At 37.5% G+C, this 17,331-nt stretch overlaps 1 protein-coding gene across 1 annotated transcript; it reads left to right on the top strand.

Moving 5' to 3' along the window:
- Positions 1–5,085: 5,085 nt before the first annotated feature.
- Positions 5,086–15,547, top strand: LOC114526557. The gene is made up of 5 exons (XM_028548159.1): positions 5,086–5,340; positions 5,569–5,714; positions 12,244–13,305; positions 13,516–14,281; positions 15,497–15,547. The coding sequence occupies exons 1-5, from the start codon at positions 5,086–5,088 to the stop codon at positions 15,545–15,547; spliced, it is 2,280 nt and encodes a 759-aa protein (XP_028403960.1).
- Positions 15,548–17,331: the final 1,784 nt, after the last annotated feature.

Below are 17,331 nucleotides of genomic sequence, written 5' to 3'. Positions count from 1 at the left end.
GGTTTGCGCGAGGGATCGCTTGGCAAATTTCAGCTCAAGTTGACGCAGATGAGAATCTAAAATGCGAAGAAAATGAGACGCGAAAACTTTATCAAGCACGATTGATGCGGGAGAGATATGATCGCTTCTCAAACACATTTCAAAGCTGCAAGGAAAACTTGACGTGAAACGTTTTGATAAACATTTCCCAACCCTACGCGTGAAATTTAGTCGTTGGAACCACAGGAAGATAGCAGAGCGGAACCAATACACTGCGACATTTAACATTAAAGCATGGAATGAACTGTCCCAAGCGATGAAGATTGAACACACGTTTCAAAATTGTAAGCCATGCCAGCTCAAATACAGTCATATTCAAGCATTATTCCCGGTAAAATCACATCGATACACAGGCTCAATGAAGGAAAACAATCCTCATGTTGCAAACACGACTATTGCGATCCAACTACCCAGTAACCAACCATGTAACACCACCACCACTCTCCGTAAAGCGAGCGAGACTGCAAAGTCATTGTACGACCAAGTAAACCCCATTTTTAAAAAGGTAACAGGCCATTCCCTTGTAAATGTGCTGACAAAGGTCAAAGATCTGAACATTGAGGAGAACTAATTACAGAAAATTCAAGGAAGCAGTGCAGAAAGAATGGGAAAATACATCTTTTATAAGGTAATGATATAAAAATATTCACATAGGTAAAGGTGTTCAACCAAGAAGCCGGGTAGTTTATAGTGAGGTAAAAATACCAGCCAGGTATAAGTAGTGAGATACCATACCCAGCCAGGATAACTAGTCCTGTACAAATATCCTATAATATCCAGCCAGGGTATATAGAGATATCATATACCCTAAGTCTGTGATCAGGGGTAAATTACAGGTAATTAAGGTAAAAATACCCAGCCAGAGTAGCTGGTGATATATCATTAGTGAAAACGAAATATAATTTTATTTAATAGATGCTTTGGAAATCGACAATCATTAGCAGGAAGACAAAGGGAAAGGTTGACAATTGGTTTTGAAAGTAAAGAAGATGCAATAGAACGCACAAGGCAGCAGAAACAGCAAGAGAAACAGAAAAGTCCTGTTGGCAAGTTTGCTGACATGGAATGGGATAAGGAAAGGACGAAAGATGAAGTAAACAGTTATGGAGATGACACTTTGGTCAACTGGTCTGAACTAGCAAGACAATTTCAAATCAAAAACAAAGCTGGAGAGATAGCTCAAAACAGTGGTCAAATTGCTATGGAGTGGCTAAAGTCAGAAGGTGTTAATGTGGAAAGATTAGGAAAAGAAGGAGAGAATGTAATGAGGGCAACATAAGAAAAAAGTTAAGAAGAGGTGCAGGTGGTGAAATCACTGTTCCTGTTCCTGAAAATAATGGTAAAGTGCTGAAGAAATTGCAAGAAAAAGTTTTGTCAGGCGAAATAAATGTTGGGGAGTAATAGTGCCAAGAAAGGTAATTAAATCTCAATTATATATTAATTACAATTAATGACAAGATCAAATGCACTTTAGCTTTTGTGATTCTAACTTCTAATATTGACATATATAGAAAAGCTAGCACTGTAAATGTTAATAAGGTAGTAAATGTTGTAGATTAACCCATTAAGGGGCAATGAGTGGGTTAATACACTTTTAACAAGACGGACCAAGTAAACTTTTAAGAATCTTTCATTTTTGTTTAGTATGAGAAGCTAGTGCTCAAAGAGGATGGCTCAATCGAGAAGTCTTCCTTTTTTGTGGAAGGACGCAAATGCGCACTGGTTGAGATCAGGAGAAGAAAGCTACATGAGTTGGAGAAATTTATGCGGATTAATGATGAAAAAGATGTGAATAGCATGAGTGTGACAGAAGTTGAGAACAGGTTGACAATGCTAAATGAGAGAAAAGAGGGTGAGGATGAAACAGATATGAGAGAGCGGCTGAAGGTAATGGAAAGAACACGGCATCTACTTGTATGGCATGACCTATCTACAGTTGCAAACCATTCCCACCTTGTCTTTATGGCAACTTGCTTGTATGACCAAGCCACATTCTATACCAACAGTGAATACGAAGCCATCACTGGAAAAAAGGTCAACATCCAGTCATCATCCTGTGATGAAGATCAATTGTGTTACATAGAGACCAGACTTGAGTTTTTAGAACAACTCTCAGATCCTATTACAACAACCACTGGTGTACCTGTTGCAGACAAGATGAGGTTCTTCCATGGTGACAGTCCTTCTCGTCAATATGAAGCTGGCCAACAGAAGGGTGGGAATTTCTACTGTGCCATCTGTGGTGCCAATGCTCATCGGGTGTATGAACTTGATTATGTGTTTCGTTGCCCACACGTATCATTGGAGGTTCGACAGCAGTTGGTGTTTAAAGGCCCATGCGGTGCAGCAAATTCTTTGGCAAAGTCAAATAAACCTTTCCATGGATTAACAAAACCCAACTTGATCAGGGAGTTGAATGCCAGATCAATCTACGAAGGAAAAAAGAAGAAAGAACTAGAAGATCTCTTGAGGGATGAACTGCATGGAGTTCAAAGAGTGCCAGCCCTACTATTTACCAGTCCCAACAAAACCTTAGGGTCAATTAACTGTGCTAGTTATGAGATTCTAGGTTTTGAACCCCTCCATGACATTGGGAAGCACATCGAAAATCTATTTTGTGAGCTACCAGACCATCTGCCACCCAATGAAGCTTCTAAGTTGAAGGCTGTTCTTGAATTGAGCATTGGGGGAAAAGAAACGAAACGAACCTTTGATTACCGCTGTGCTTTGATTGTTGTTTCCAATCAGCTTCGAGGCTCAGTTAATCCAAAGGTTCAATCGTTGCTTGACACCCTTGTAGAAATTCAAGAAATAGCCTACAACTCAGAAGCCAAGAGAACACCACGAGCAGTTCTGAGACTCCATAACCTTACCTTTCATCATGCAATGTTGTGCAGGTCAGTTATCGGATTTTTCCTGAAGCAAATGTCAACTCGGAAGTTTTATGGTAACTACTTCCACAACATTACAGCACATGCACCAATCCAGAACAGATTAATAAGCGGCCGATCTACAAACACAGAACAGGAAAGAGTATTTAATAGTATTACCAATATAACCCGAATGACATCATCTAACCATCCTGACCACATCATTGGTAATGTCTTTATCTGAGTCCAGGCTGAAAAGAAATTGAAAGCTGAACAACCTTCAACCTCCGACACACAAGAAGCTCATGTTTCCAAACTTGCATCTTCTCTACCAAATTTTGGAAACACTGTTATTTCTAAACAGATGCTAGCAAGAAATTTCAGATCTTGGCAAGTTCATCTTGAAAGGATCTGTGATTTCTTATTAGCAGGTGAAGGAATTTGGTGGAGAACATGCAACAATGGTGACATTGAGTTTTTTGATGCAAAGGGAAATCCTGAAGCAGTTCCTAAAGGACCAACTTTGCATCATTTTCGCTCCAGCAACTTTAAGAAAGAAGAGGCTTATTTGAAATGCTGTTGGCAAACCTGCTTGGAGAAAAAAATAAAAATGCCTATAAAAGTACTTCAGGTGGAAAATTCTGATGGTAATATGGAGACTGTCATGTGTACAGCAAATCAGGAGGATGAGGAAAGTATGAAAATTGGATGTGCAGATGTCGGTGCTGTGGATGAGATTGAAGGTAGTTGTGATGTTGTGGTTGATTGTGATGCTGTGGTTGGTTGTGATGCTGCGGTTGGTTGTGATGCTGTGGTTGCTTGTGATGCTGTGGTTGATTGTGATGCTGAGGAACACTCTGATGCTGCAGCTGGTTGTGATGTTGTAGTTGGTTGTGTTGACATTGTTCAAACTAGTGGTGGGGGAGAAAGCAGATGATTGTAATGGAAGTGGTGAGCAATATACTGTTGGACGTAATGTAAGGTTAGTTGAAGTTTCTGAAGAAAATGTTGCTTGTCTTGAGATTAATTGTCAGGAGGCCGATGAAAATGCAAATTCTGAAGCTGGTACCATGCAAACCACAAATACAGATAAAGGTACTTTCACCAACATTTGTATTTGACTGTCACATAGATCACTGTCGTCCATGTATGAACATATTTTGCTTAGGCACTTAGCATATTTCTTCTTGTTTATTAGAGAGATAAACAGAAACACACCAAGGCCAAAAGCTGGGTTTTATCTTAGGACTGACCGATGAGGTGATTCAGTTTGACAGAGCAAGAAAAAGATTGAGGGCTTCTCCAAAAAACACAACACTAATAGACACATACACAGACATCTTACCAGTCATGGAATCCAAAATATCTCAGCAACAAACCAACATCAAAGAACATTTAAAGAAAATAGAGCATCAATACTTCGAGAAAACTGGTAAACTACTAACATCAAAACAGTTGATGAAAAATCCAACATCCAAACTGCTAATGGCCAAAATGAAATACTGCAAAGCCCTGGTGTATCAGTGGCAGCTGGAAAAGAAATAATTTGAAAAGTTAAAAAAACGGCTCTTTTAAGAGCCACCAAATATATAAAAGAATCGTAAACGAAAAATCGATAGAATTCTTACCTTAATACAGCCGTCTCCTTTCCTTGTTTTCTTTTAAATGTTTTTACAAAAATACACGCTCGCTGATAAAAAATTATTCGTTATAAAAGCACGATTCATATATTTTACAATGCCAAACCACTGAAATCACTGTGTATAAAAAAACAGAAAGGTCGTTGCTAAGAAACAACGCTGGTCTGACATTGAACATAGGTCACCCAATCAGACTGTTGAAATCTATGAAATTAATATAGATTTACAACTTTTATAAGATTATCATTATTTACGAATTTATTGCGAAACAAACTTATTCTTTATCAGTATTTATTTAAAAAAATGTCACAAATGTTTATTTTAAATCTCATCACGATTCATTTACTTTAATAGAATAACTTCTCACTCCCGTCACCAGTCCCTTGCTGAAACGCGTATTTTCGTTGTTTCGCGCAAAATCAAACAATTGGCGCTAAAATCAATTTTGATTCAGGGACTGTGATCACAACTACTTGGTTTTTTTCTATAATACAACATATTCGAGTGCTTTTTTTGGTTTTGTTGCTAATGGCATAATGGGGAAAGCCAGCTACGAAGTAAGCCAACTGCAAAAGAATAGGCGAATGCGAAACACTTGCAAGAAGCGCAAGAGGGAACAGCAAGCGATGGCTAAACGCGCGGTTGCTGAAGCGGCTATAGCGCAGAAAATAAGTGATGGAGTAAAGGACCAAAAAGCGCTAGCTGAGAAATATTACACGAAATGGAAAAATATTTCAAAAAAGGCTGATGAATTAAGGCGTAGAATACCGGTACAAAGCCACATAAGAAAGGTACGTATAACGATTTTTCTTCATGTATAAGGGTTAAAATATATTTTGTCTTCAATTTTTGAATAAAGAAATGTATTATTAAAAGTCCCATGCAGCACCCTCAACCCTTTACAACAAAGAAAAATTTATTATATTAAGCCCCCCCCCCCAATTTCTATAATTAACAACTCCACCAATTACTATTTGTTTGATTATTTACACATTCACTTCTATTTCTAATGTTTGTAGATTTCAGTGGATGGTGCAGCAATTGGCAATACCTTATCAACCAAAATGATTGCTGCTTCAGTAAAACAAATTAGTGCAAGCGACTTGTTACCACTGGCAGAAAATACACTGGCTACCGCCCCTGTTGGCTCTGGAACCTATGGAGAGTGTGTTCTAAAAAAAATTAAGAGGCTCGGTGTGTTCTAAAAAAAATTAAGAGGCTCGGTGTAACTGTTCTTGAAAAAAAACTGCCAACATCTAACTTGCAAGCAGTTATGAATGAAGCACAATGTATGAATACACTCACTCATGCATCTATTCCATATCTATTGGGAGTACAGATTGAAGAAAAGCCTTTCTCGTTAGTCATGCAGTTTCTTGGTGAGGATACAGAATCTGTTACAGTTCATAAGCTGTTACATGCAAATCAAACAATGGCAAAACCATTAACACTCACTACAAATGAGTGGATTTCAATTTTGCTCGACATTGCAGAGGCTCTTTCTCATGTCCATAACAAAGGGTTTTTGCACTGTGATGTCAAGTTAAACAATGTTCTTGTTGCAAGGAAGAAAGGTTTTTTGATAGACTTTGGTAAAGCTTGCCAAATTTCTAGGCCAACAGCTCGAAAGTACACTTCCTTTTACAATCATATTGCCACTGAGGTTTTAAGAGGTTTCCCTGTCAGTATATCCAGTGACATTTTTTCACTTGGGGTCATTCTATGTAGTGTTGGAATAAAATTGCCAAATACCTGTATGGAGTCCTTAGGAAAGCAATGTAAACATTGCAAGCCAGCAATGAGGCCATCTATGCCAGAACTTGTAATGAGGGCACTCTGTAATTTTGCCTATATACAAAAATGTGTTACAACATGAATAGTATGTAAATAAACATTAAAATAATAAATTAAACTAGATTTCATGCTGTGCATAGTGAAACTTATGTTGTCAAGACTTCGAGTCTTTAGTCAGCAGGTTGTCAAGACTTAGAGTCTTTTGGCAACCAGTGGAAACTGTGTTACAGTATGAATAGCATGTAATTAAACATTAAAATGATAAATTAAACTAGATTTCGTACTGTGGGTAGTGAAAACTTATGTTGTCAAGACTTCGAGTCTTTAGTCAGCAGGTTGTCAAGACCTAGAGTCTTTCGGCAACCAGTGGAAACTGTGTTACAGTATATGAATAGTATGTAAATAAACATTAAAATAATAAATTAAACTAGATTTCATACTGTGAATAGTTGAAACTAACATTGTCAAGACTTCAAGTCCTTGGTCAGCAGGTTGGCCAGTAGAAACTGTGTTTATACAGTATGGATAGCATGAGTAAAATGGTTAATTGAATTTGATGCTCTGAAGCCTTCAAACCTTATCAATATCAAACATTTATGTGCATTAAATTAAAGTTGTAATCTTTGCTAATATATAGCGTAGTATAATTTCCATGTAAAGCTGTAAAAATGCTTCTCTTTGTATATTTCTATCTCTATTGAGTCTATTCTTGCACTTTGGCAAAATACACTAGAAGGCCAAAACAAATGCTTTGGAAAGCTGTAAAAACGCTACCCATTTTGCATTTACTTGTGACTCGTGTCTATGTATTATAGTTCTTTTGTTCTTACATATTTAATCTTTCGTATAAACAACGCCAGAATATGATATTTTATGATATTTATATTGATATTTGCCAGCTTTTGCAGAATATTCAAGCGTCATGATTATAAAATGTGTACAAGTAAAAATTATTAGCTAATAATTTGGTATATTAGTAATAAAAGTACTGACCTTACAAACACACGCAAGGTTCGAACCATAAAAAGAACATACCGTATATCGTATAAATATGCATATAAATCCGTACAAAATAGTTGATAAAATCCAATCATCATTTCAGCCATATTTCTCTCGTGCTTTTAACTAAACACGCGCCTCAAAATTGCGCGTGTTCCGCGCGTGCGCTATTTTCTTAAAACGTGGACGGAGCCAGGCATTAATGTACCTGAGCTTGCGATCGTTGCTGCACATTGTCTAGGTGTAAATTCTCTCACTGTAGGATCTAACTTCTTGGCTGTTCGGTCACAAGATATCTCCATCAGGTACAAATGCTGTATTGTACATTCCAGGAAAGATTTTCCAGCTCTCAAACACACTGCTAATACTATGCCATCTCTTCCTTTGATCAACTTGTTGATAACACCCATTTTCCATCTTCCACAATTATGTTAATCTCCCTTTATCAAAAGCACGTTGCTGATTATGGCTTTCATCTCGGTTGTTATTCTTCAAGTTGTGCCGCTCTCTCAAAGCTTTTAGGTACTCAGCTGACCATCTCGACCACCAGGTGTTTTCACAGTTGCAAGTACTTTGTTCTCTTTCTTAGATCAGCACTGACTTCATCAGGCTCTGCTTTCTCTGGTATCAAGCTAGGACATCCAACAATCATAGCATGTGGAGTAAGGGCAGGCATTTGAGAATCATCTTCAACGTAACTTAGTGGGCAGTTATTTAAGTTTGTTTCAACATCCAAAAGTACTTTTTCCAGTTCATTCCAGCGCAGTTTGGTTTTACCAGTGGTTTTGTAGAAGGCCTGCTTTACCAACCCCACCATCCTCTCAAGTTGCCAACCCACCATGGGGCACAGTACTCTGCTGACTAGGTTATCTATATGCTTATTCCACTTCAGGTCATCACTGATAATCATGCCAAGTAATTTACAATCTGAAATACGTTCAAGTCGATGATCTCCGATTGTCAGTGGCTGGAAATGGTTACTTTGTTTACCAAAGGTGATTTGAAGTTCCTTACATTTATCAAGGTTAAGATGGAGATTATTAGAGGTAGACCAGTTATTTGTATGGTCTACAGACTCTTGTATTTTACTTACCGCTCCTTTAGAAATGGTTTCTGACTCGGTTGTATCATCGACATATTTCCATAGACTTACACCAGGAGCTGCAAGGTCATTGATCATTAAAAGAAAGAGCCAAGGGCCGAGTTTAGCGCCTTGAAGAACTCCATATGGTACTCGGCCCCATTCCGAATAACAGTCATTAACCAATTTAATTCTTTGATATCTGTTAGTCAAAAAGTCTTTTAACCAGTTGATCACGCGATTATCCAGCTCCAATTTACGAAGCTTACTCATCAACAGATTGTCGTCAATTAGATCAAAATCCTTACCGTTGCTCCATTTCCGTTGGTGGCTTTTGACCAGCAATCAATCATGCTAATTAAGGCATTGGTCGTTGACGATCCTGGTATTGCGCCGAACTGGTTTTTGTCAAGGACAGAGAGGATCGGCTGGACGAATTGTTGCACTACAAACTCTTCAGCCATTTTGGACATAATTGGGGTTAAGGAGATGGGTCGAATATGTTTACAAACATCTTTAATGGGGTTTTGACTCAGGTATTGGGGCAACATCGGCTTTCTTCCAAATATCTGGGAGACGCTGTTCAAAGTAAGATGAGTTTATGATGCTAGTAATAGGAAGGGCCAGGACGTCCACGTATTCGCGTAGTAGCCAGCTTGGAATACCTTCTGGCCCAGATGATTTACGAGGATAATTATGCTGTTGATGCCATTACATACTAGGTCAGTAAAGTAAAACAACTTTCCATTATATGTTGACAATTTTGACAAAGTTGACCAGGGGATATTGCTTAAGTATCGACCAAGGGATTTTCGGAACAAAGGACAAGTGTCCTGAAAGGTGATAAATAAAGTTAAATAAATAGTACAATGTTCGGAAAGGCCAACGGTGGAGAACATTCGATTCTGTGTCGAACTCACTGATGTTGGTTAAGATGAGATCCAACGTTGCTTCTTGTCGAGTTGGAAATTTGACAACTTGTTTTAAACCGTAATGACGACATATAGTTGCAACACTAAGCCGATTAAAATCGCCAGCCAAAATAATCCCACAATTCAGATGATTAGATTCTATTTTCTGTAAACTGCCAAAAAGATAACTTTTCATATTCTCATTGTTAGCCGAAGGTGGATGGTATAGAACGCCACAAATAATTTTATGGATTTTCCTTGGTAAACGCTTTGGCTTTAATTCAACCCATATCACTTCGTGATCCACACTCTCAATATCGGTTAAACATATAAATTCAATTCCATATCTAATATAAGCGCATACACCTCCATGATTGTTTTTGAGCCGTCCTTCCAAATGATGGAGAAACAAGGAAGATTGACGATGTTATTCGAAATTCAATCATTTAGCCAAGTTTCTGTTATGCAAATAATATCGATACTTATAAAGCAAGATGACAAAGATGCTTGGAGTTCATCGATTTTTGGTGCCAGTGACATAACATTTGACAAAATCAATCCTAGAACCTGGAATCAATCCTTGATATTTTATATCTGCTCTCATTTAGTTTTTCTTTGACTTTCCTACCGCTTCTTGATCCCCGTTTGTTGATGAATCTTGATATTGGTGTGAATCGAACTATATTTATAAAAGATTGATATAAAAAACAGTGGGTCGGTCGTAAATTTCAGAGCAGTTCACCAGTGTACGTCAGGCGTTTAAAAGTTTGTCCAGTTTGATATATATGCTGCACGATACTCGTTGAAAAAACATTTCCTCCCTGTCACATGTACGGATTCTTAAGTTCTAGATGTATACACACAAACAATTTTATCTAGATATAACAAACTGTATATCTAGATAAAAACCTAGTAAAATATATTGCATATAATGCTTACTATATGCAAACCTCAAACGCTGCAGCTATATTCGGCGCTTACACTTCCAGTAATGATAGATTTGATTGTGCACTAATTTTCCGAATATTTTGGCAACAGCTGGAATAATTGATATTGGGCGGTAATTGTTCAAATCATTTCTCGCTCCGTTTTTGAAGACAGGAACAACCTTAGCAATTTTCCAACCATCAGGATAAATTCCCCGGTTGAGAGATTGATTGAATATTTTTGTCAATGAAGGGGCCAAAATATCAGCTGCTAGCTTCAAAATTTTCCAGGAATGCCATCAAAACCAGTGGCCTTGTTAGAGTTGACATTTTTAAGCAAACAAGTTACATCTTGAATTTCTATTTCGCTGAAAGAAAATACTGCGTTTGTAGGTTGAATAAAAGAGATGGGATCAATATTTGAGTTATCTATGTTTCTGCAAGATTTTCACCTATCAAAGTAAAGTATGAATTAAAAGCATCCAGAATAACAGGTGGATCAGTTATCACTCTGTCTGGATGTTTAATTTCTTTAACTGAAGCTATTTTATTGTTTTTATTGTTTAATAAAGAGTATTTAAAGCTATTTTATTGTTTTTATTGTTTTCAATAGAGAGTATTTTGTGTCTTGTCATATTGTTTTTTCAAATAATCCCTTGCTCTCATTTTTTGGACAACCGCAGAGGTTATCCATACAGACCTCTTTTTACCTGTACGTTCCTTCTTAAGAAGTGCATGCTTATCTAGGACTTGTGTAAGATTGGTTAACCATTGAGATCACATCGTATTAAGATCATCTGACAAGCAAGAATTTCCCCAATCAATCGTAGTTAAGTTGTTCAAAAATTTGCTTTCGTTAAAATGCTTTAATTGTCTTTTATGAACAAACAAATTAAGTTTTTCCCTGCCATGTGGTTTTGCGAACAATATGCGCTTACAAGATGGCGGCTAATTTTATAGCTCCACTTATTCTATTAGTTATAGCTATTTTTTATGCTCATAAACCAGATCATTTCTTCAAATATGCACATGAATCGTCTAACCTCAACCTGGTTGTTACTTTGGCAAGAAAAACTTCGCTCTACGTAGGATATGAAGCGTTCTTTCAGCGATGTAGATCAACGACATTGTGGACTTCGTCGAATTCTAAGCTATTATTGTTGTCCACTTTACTTTTGAGTGGTGACATCCAATCTAATCCTGGTCCCAACTGGAAATACCCATGTGGAGTCTGCTCTAAACCAGTAAAAGTAAACCAGAGAGGAATTCAATGTGATAAATGTGATATTTTGTATCATACTAAATGTTGTTCGATGGGCGACGAGACGTACAATACCGTAGCAAATGCATCATACGTTTGGCTCTGTGTCAACTGTGACCAACCTAGTTATTCTGAGCCTCAATCATTGATTGATTTATCTTCAAATAATTCCTTTGCCGCTTTGAGCTCGACCTCGTCTCCACATTCAAACCTAAATCAATCCAAATCGAGGTCAACTATTAACCACCAAAGAATCAATCATCTACATAAACCAAAAAAATCTAACAAGTCACAATATCTACAAAAACTAAAGGTATTAAATTTGAACTGCAATAGTATTCGAAGTCAACATAAAAGTGGTCTATTTAAACCCCTAGTGGATCAAGAGAAACCTCATATAATCATGGGATCAGAATCCAAACTTGATGAATCTATAAAAAACTCTGAGGTCTTCCCCAGGGACTACGAGATATTTCGTAAAGACAGACTTGATGTACATCCTGGAGGAGGGGTCTTTATTGCTGTACACAATTCAATTGTTGCTACTCATCAAATTCAACTGGACTGCCAAGCTGAGGCTTTATGGATTAAAATCCAAATAACCAATCAGAAGCCTGTGTATATATTGCTTCATTGTATCGTCCACCAGGAAATGATGAGAAACCACTTGAAGCCTTCAAATAGTCGTTACACAGATTGCAATCAAATGGAACTTTCCCTAGAATTATTATCGCTGGCGATATGAATGTACCAGACATTGATTGGAGCTATACATCAGTTAAGACAAATCCACAATACAGTGCTACAGTAAACCAGACAATGATCGATCTTATAGATGATCATGGTCTTACTCAGCTTGTAACTTTTCCAACAAGACAAGAATCAGTGCTTGACTTAGTATTAACTACCCATCCAGATCTTGTACAGAACCTTGCAAGTGTCCAAGGCATTAGTGATCACTCAGCCGTGTCGTTTGATTTGAATTTGTCTGTAAAACTTAACAAGAAGAAGCCACGTACAGTTTACAAGTTTGCTAAGGCTAACTTAACTGATATACGCAGGGAAGCAACAACTCTCAGTGAAGATTTCTTTGAAAGACAACCAGATAATATAAGTATCGAGAGTAACTGGGAATTTTTCAAGTCAGGTATTATGGACATTCTAAACAGAAGAGTACCAAACAAGAAGAGTGGTTCGTGGAGTAACTGCCCCTGGATGACAAGAGATCTCAAGACAGCCCTGAGGAAAAAGAAACGATTATATAATAACTATAAGAAATCAGGGAAGGCCTGTGACAAAGAAAAATACCGTGCATTCCAAAAACTGTTTCAAATCAACATGAAGAAGGCTCAGGATGAGTTTATAGCAGACACCCTCAACTCTGATCTAAAAGACAAACCAAAGAAATTTTGGTCTTATATTAAATCAAAAAGACAAGATCAAGTTGGAATTCCACCATTGAAGGAAAATGGGTTAGTGAAGACGGACAGTGCAAGTAAGGCAGAAATCCTAAGTAACCAATTTCAACAGGTATTTACACAAGAGGATCTAACATCTATACCAAATAAAGGACACAGTGAAATCCCGATGATGAGTTCAATATTATTTAATAAGGATGGTGTGGAAAAACTACTTAAGAACTTAGATAGCAAGAAAGCAAGTGGACCTGATAAAATACCAACTACATTACTTAAGGAAACTGCATCAGAAATAGCGGATGTTGTGACATTCCTATTCAATCAATCATATTGTTCAGGCCAATTACCCGAAGACTGGAGAAATGCACATGTGGTTCCAATATTCAAGAAAGGAGTGAAGCACGACCCAGGCAATTATAGGCCGGTTTCTTTGACGGCTGTATTATGCAAACTTATGGAACACGTCCTCTACAGGAACATAATGGAACATCTCGAGAATAACAACATCCTATTTTCAAATCAACATGGTTTCCGCAAAAACCATTCATGCGAAACCCAACTCTTATCAACAGTTGAAGACCTGGCACGAAATATAGACAACGGAGATCAAATAGACTTGCTAATACTTGATTTCAGTAAGGCTTTTTACAAGGTCGCTCATGGGCGCCTGATCAGTAAATTATCACATTATGGTATTCAAGGCAAAACACTTGCATGGATTGAGTCATGGCTTACAAATAGAACACAAAGAGTAGTAGTGGACGGAGTGTCATCAAACCCAGTTGATGTTACGTCAGGAGTGCCACAAGGCACTGTACTTGGTCCACTAATGTTCCTCCTGTTTATCAACGACATGCATGAGAACCTGGAATGCACTTTAAGGCTATTTGCGGATGATGCATTGTTGTACCGCAAAATCTCAGAAGATTATGACACCTCGGTCTTGCAGAGGGACTTGGATAAAGTGGGCTTATGGGCCGAAAGATGGCAAATGGTTTTTAACCCTACAAAATGTTACAAAATGTCGGTTTACAGGAAGAAGACACCGGTTCTTAAAGATTACACATTATACAACCAGAAACTCTCAGGTGTAAAGCACCATCCTTATCTTGGTGTCCAGCTGTCTGATGATTTACGGTGGAATCTTCATGTGAACAAGATTGTAAACAAGGCTAATTCAGTGCTCGGTTTTATAAAAAGGAACCTGTACTCCTGTTCTGAGGACACCAAGCGTATAGCCTATACTACACTTGTAAGACCTCATCTAGAGTATGCAGCAGCTGTGTGGGACCCTTATAGACAGGAGCAAGTAGACAAGATTGAAGCAGTCCAGCGTCGTGCGGTGAGATTTATAAAGCAGAATTATGACTGGAAATCTAGTGTTACAGAAATGAGACAATCTCTGTCTTTGGACCCGCTGAGCGAAAGGAGAAAGGCACATCGAGTAAAACTATTCTATTTATTAGTAAACAATAACATTGCATTACCATTACCTAATTATTATCAGCGATCAACACGTTATACCAGAAGTTATTCAAATAATACGTTTATACAACCTAAGGCACGCCATGATTATTATCTATATAGTTTCTTTCCAAGAACAATTAAGGATTGGAACAATATCCCAAATGACTTAAGATCTGTACATAGCTATCCACAATTTTGTAACAATTTGAATAGTTTTCTTTTTTAAATGCTAATCTATATTGGCATTATTAATTTTTCTTAACTAATTTATTGTATTTACATTTCATAGACATTATCTTCTTAAATTATTTTATTATATTTATATTTTATAGACATTTTATAGAGATTTTTGAATATAGACAAATAATTTATGTTAACTTATTTTTATCTCTTCTTGATACGAAAGTGTTGAAGAGCAATAAATGTAGATGAAGAAGCGAGTGATCACTTATACAAAGCGACTGGACACCGGAGACTGATATCTTGTCCGGGGTGTTTGCAACACAGAGATCAAGTAAAGACTGCAAAGTATTAGTCACTCGTGTTCGTTCCTCAATAAGTTGAGTAAGATTGAAAATGTCAAAAATATCCAAAAGCTCAAGAGTATTAGCGTTGGGTGTTAGAGTTAATAAATCACAATTTAGGTCACCGAGTAGTTACATTTTGGCGTTTTTAGAATGCCAGCCTTTCACTTTCTCACGTCGTTACGTAGATGACCTCCCTTTTTGCGAATCATGCTCAGTGCTATTAGCTATATTAGGGGCATGTGAATTTAATCGACAGTTTCCTGTGTTTGAACTCAATTAATTAACATCTATGTCATTTTGCTCTTGAATATTAAATGACTGATTTGACTGTCCAGCTGGGTCATTATGATTTGAATTCATATTAGAGGGATTAACTGCATGATTTTCCTGCAGATGATTCTTTCCCCTAACGCTTGATAAAGATTTCTTCTTTTTATACTTGCGTTTGAACTTGCCTTTGGCGAAGACAGACATTCTTCAACAAACAAAACTGACAAATCCTTATTTTTGTTTACCACACTTGATTTCGGATCTGAGTCTGTAATTGAGGATCCATTTCATAGGTGTTTCAAGGCACAATTATTCTCAATTTGAATAAGTCTAATGGCAGTTAACAGAGTAGACTTTTCTTCTTCGAGGCAATTAATACGAGAGTTTAGGTCAGACACAACTATTGAGTTCCATTCCACAACCATTAGGCTATTGAGTTCTTCCTTTAGATTGATGTTATCACTCCTGAGCGACGTGTTTTCCTCTTGTAGGTTTGCGCTTATTAAAACGGTGTCCAAACTACCGGGCCAACAAAATTTTAAATTTGCAAGGTGTTCAAATATACAGCCGAATTTGTTGTTAAAAGTGGCAGCCAGTTGATAAATTTTTGAGAGTAGCATTGCTTGTTGCAACTCGTCTTTGACATTCAAATAATTTTCTCGGTCATCGCTATCAAATTCAGTCGCTTTCTTGGCCTTGCTAACCAAACTTTCAAATGATTTTAGTAAATACTTATCTGGGTTGTTCCTCAGTACAACCAGCTTCTTTGATCTTTGCCATTTTACTGAAAATGCATTGTTACTTGCTGTAAATAACTTTACATCTCCACTAGGAGAGGACCATCTGCATGTTAAGTCCACAACTTCATTAAAATAGTTTTTCAGGTTGTTGAAATCCCCAACCCAGCGATAAGAATCTCCGTTAAACTTGGATTTACTAACTATGGATAACTTAAACTATGGATTTAGAATACTTAACAGACATATTTTCAATGTCAAAAATGGAAAATGGAAATGTGATGTGGTGAATCGTCGACAATCGCTGCTAAACTATTAGCTAACTGAGAAGAACAAATATCGCTGTTTCTAATATGACGAGATGAGCCTTGAACAACATGACCGTCCTCCATGATGAATATCGAATTCACATGGTGGTATTGACGCATTTACGCGCATAATAGTATACCTTACCTGTAATGAGGCAGAAAGTTAATATTAATTGTGGTAATTGCGGGGGAGTACATGTCAGACAACAATGCCCAGCTTATGGTAAGAAGTGTAGAGCATGCGGAAAGTTGAATCATTTTCAGAAAGTGTGCAAGTCCTCAAGAAAACCTTTCACAAGACCAAGGCAAAGACGACATGTCAACGAAGTCACTGAAAATCGGGATGGATATTTTGTTTGTGACTCACAACAACTGGATCAATATTTCACCCGAAATCCACAACACGCAACTAATGATGAACAGATATTTGTTATTGATTCAGTCTGTCCTAGTGAAGTCCCGTCACCAACGAATACCAAACCATGTCCTACACTAACGAAAGCAGCAGTTCTAGATGATTATAAAGATTTGTTTGATGGCGAGTTGGGTGAATTGCCAATAAAATACAAGATGAAACTGAATCCTGATGTTAAACCAGTTGTTCGACCGCCAAGACGGTTTCCAGTTGCATTTCAAGACAAAGTAAAGCAAGAGCTTGATAATATGGTTACAAAAGGAGTCATTGCGCCTGTAACAGATCCAACAGAATGCGTGTCCCAGATGGTCGTTGCAAGAAAGAAAGATTTAGATGCAATTCGAATTTACATCGACCCTAAAGATCTCAATGGAGCTATACAAATGGAACATTATCCAATGAGAACTGTCGACGAAGTAATAGCTCGAATGCCTAATGCACAGTACTTTACAACCTTAGATGCTTCTCATGGGTTTTGGCAAATACCCTTGGACCACAAATCTGCATTGAAAACAGCATTCAATACACAATACGGACGTTTTTATTTCAAGCGTTTGCCGTTTGGTATAAAATCAGCTCTCGAGGTATTCCAGAAAGCTATGGATCAGATGTTCACTGGTTTGCCATGTGAGATTATAGTTGATGATATTCTTGTCTGGGGGAGGAAC

This window comes from Dendronephthya gigantea, unplaced genomic scaffold (genome assembly GCF_004324835.1).
Source record: "Dendronephthya gigantea isolate DGI-Jeju-01 unplaced genomic scaffold, DenGig_1.0 000039F, whole genome shotgun sequence".
In the NCBI taxonomy this organism is placed as follows: domain Eukaryota; kingdom Metazoa; phylum Cnidaria; class Anthozoa; order Malacalcyonacea; family Nephtheidae; genus Dendronephthya; species Dendronephthya gigantea.
The sequence above is the reverse complement of the archived record's forward strand: the minus strand, read 5'-3'. Positions and strand labels throughout refer to the sequence as shown.

Excerpts from the sequence above, each read along its gene's own strand:
- LOC114526557 (XM_028548159.1), top strand. The coding sequence starts at position 5,086 with ATGGGGAAAGCCAGCTACGAAGTAAGCCAACTGCAAAAGAATAGGCGA. Across the intron at positions 5,715-12,243 it reads GGCTCTGGAACCTATGGAGA|AATTATTATCGCTGGCGATA; the intron begins GTGTGTTCTAAA and ends AACTTTCCCTAG. Across the intron at positions 13,306-13,515 it reads CCCGAAGACTGGAGAAATGC|AGACCTGGCACGAAATATAG; the intron begins ACATGTGGTTCC and ends ATCAACAGTTGA.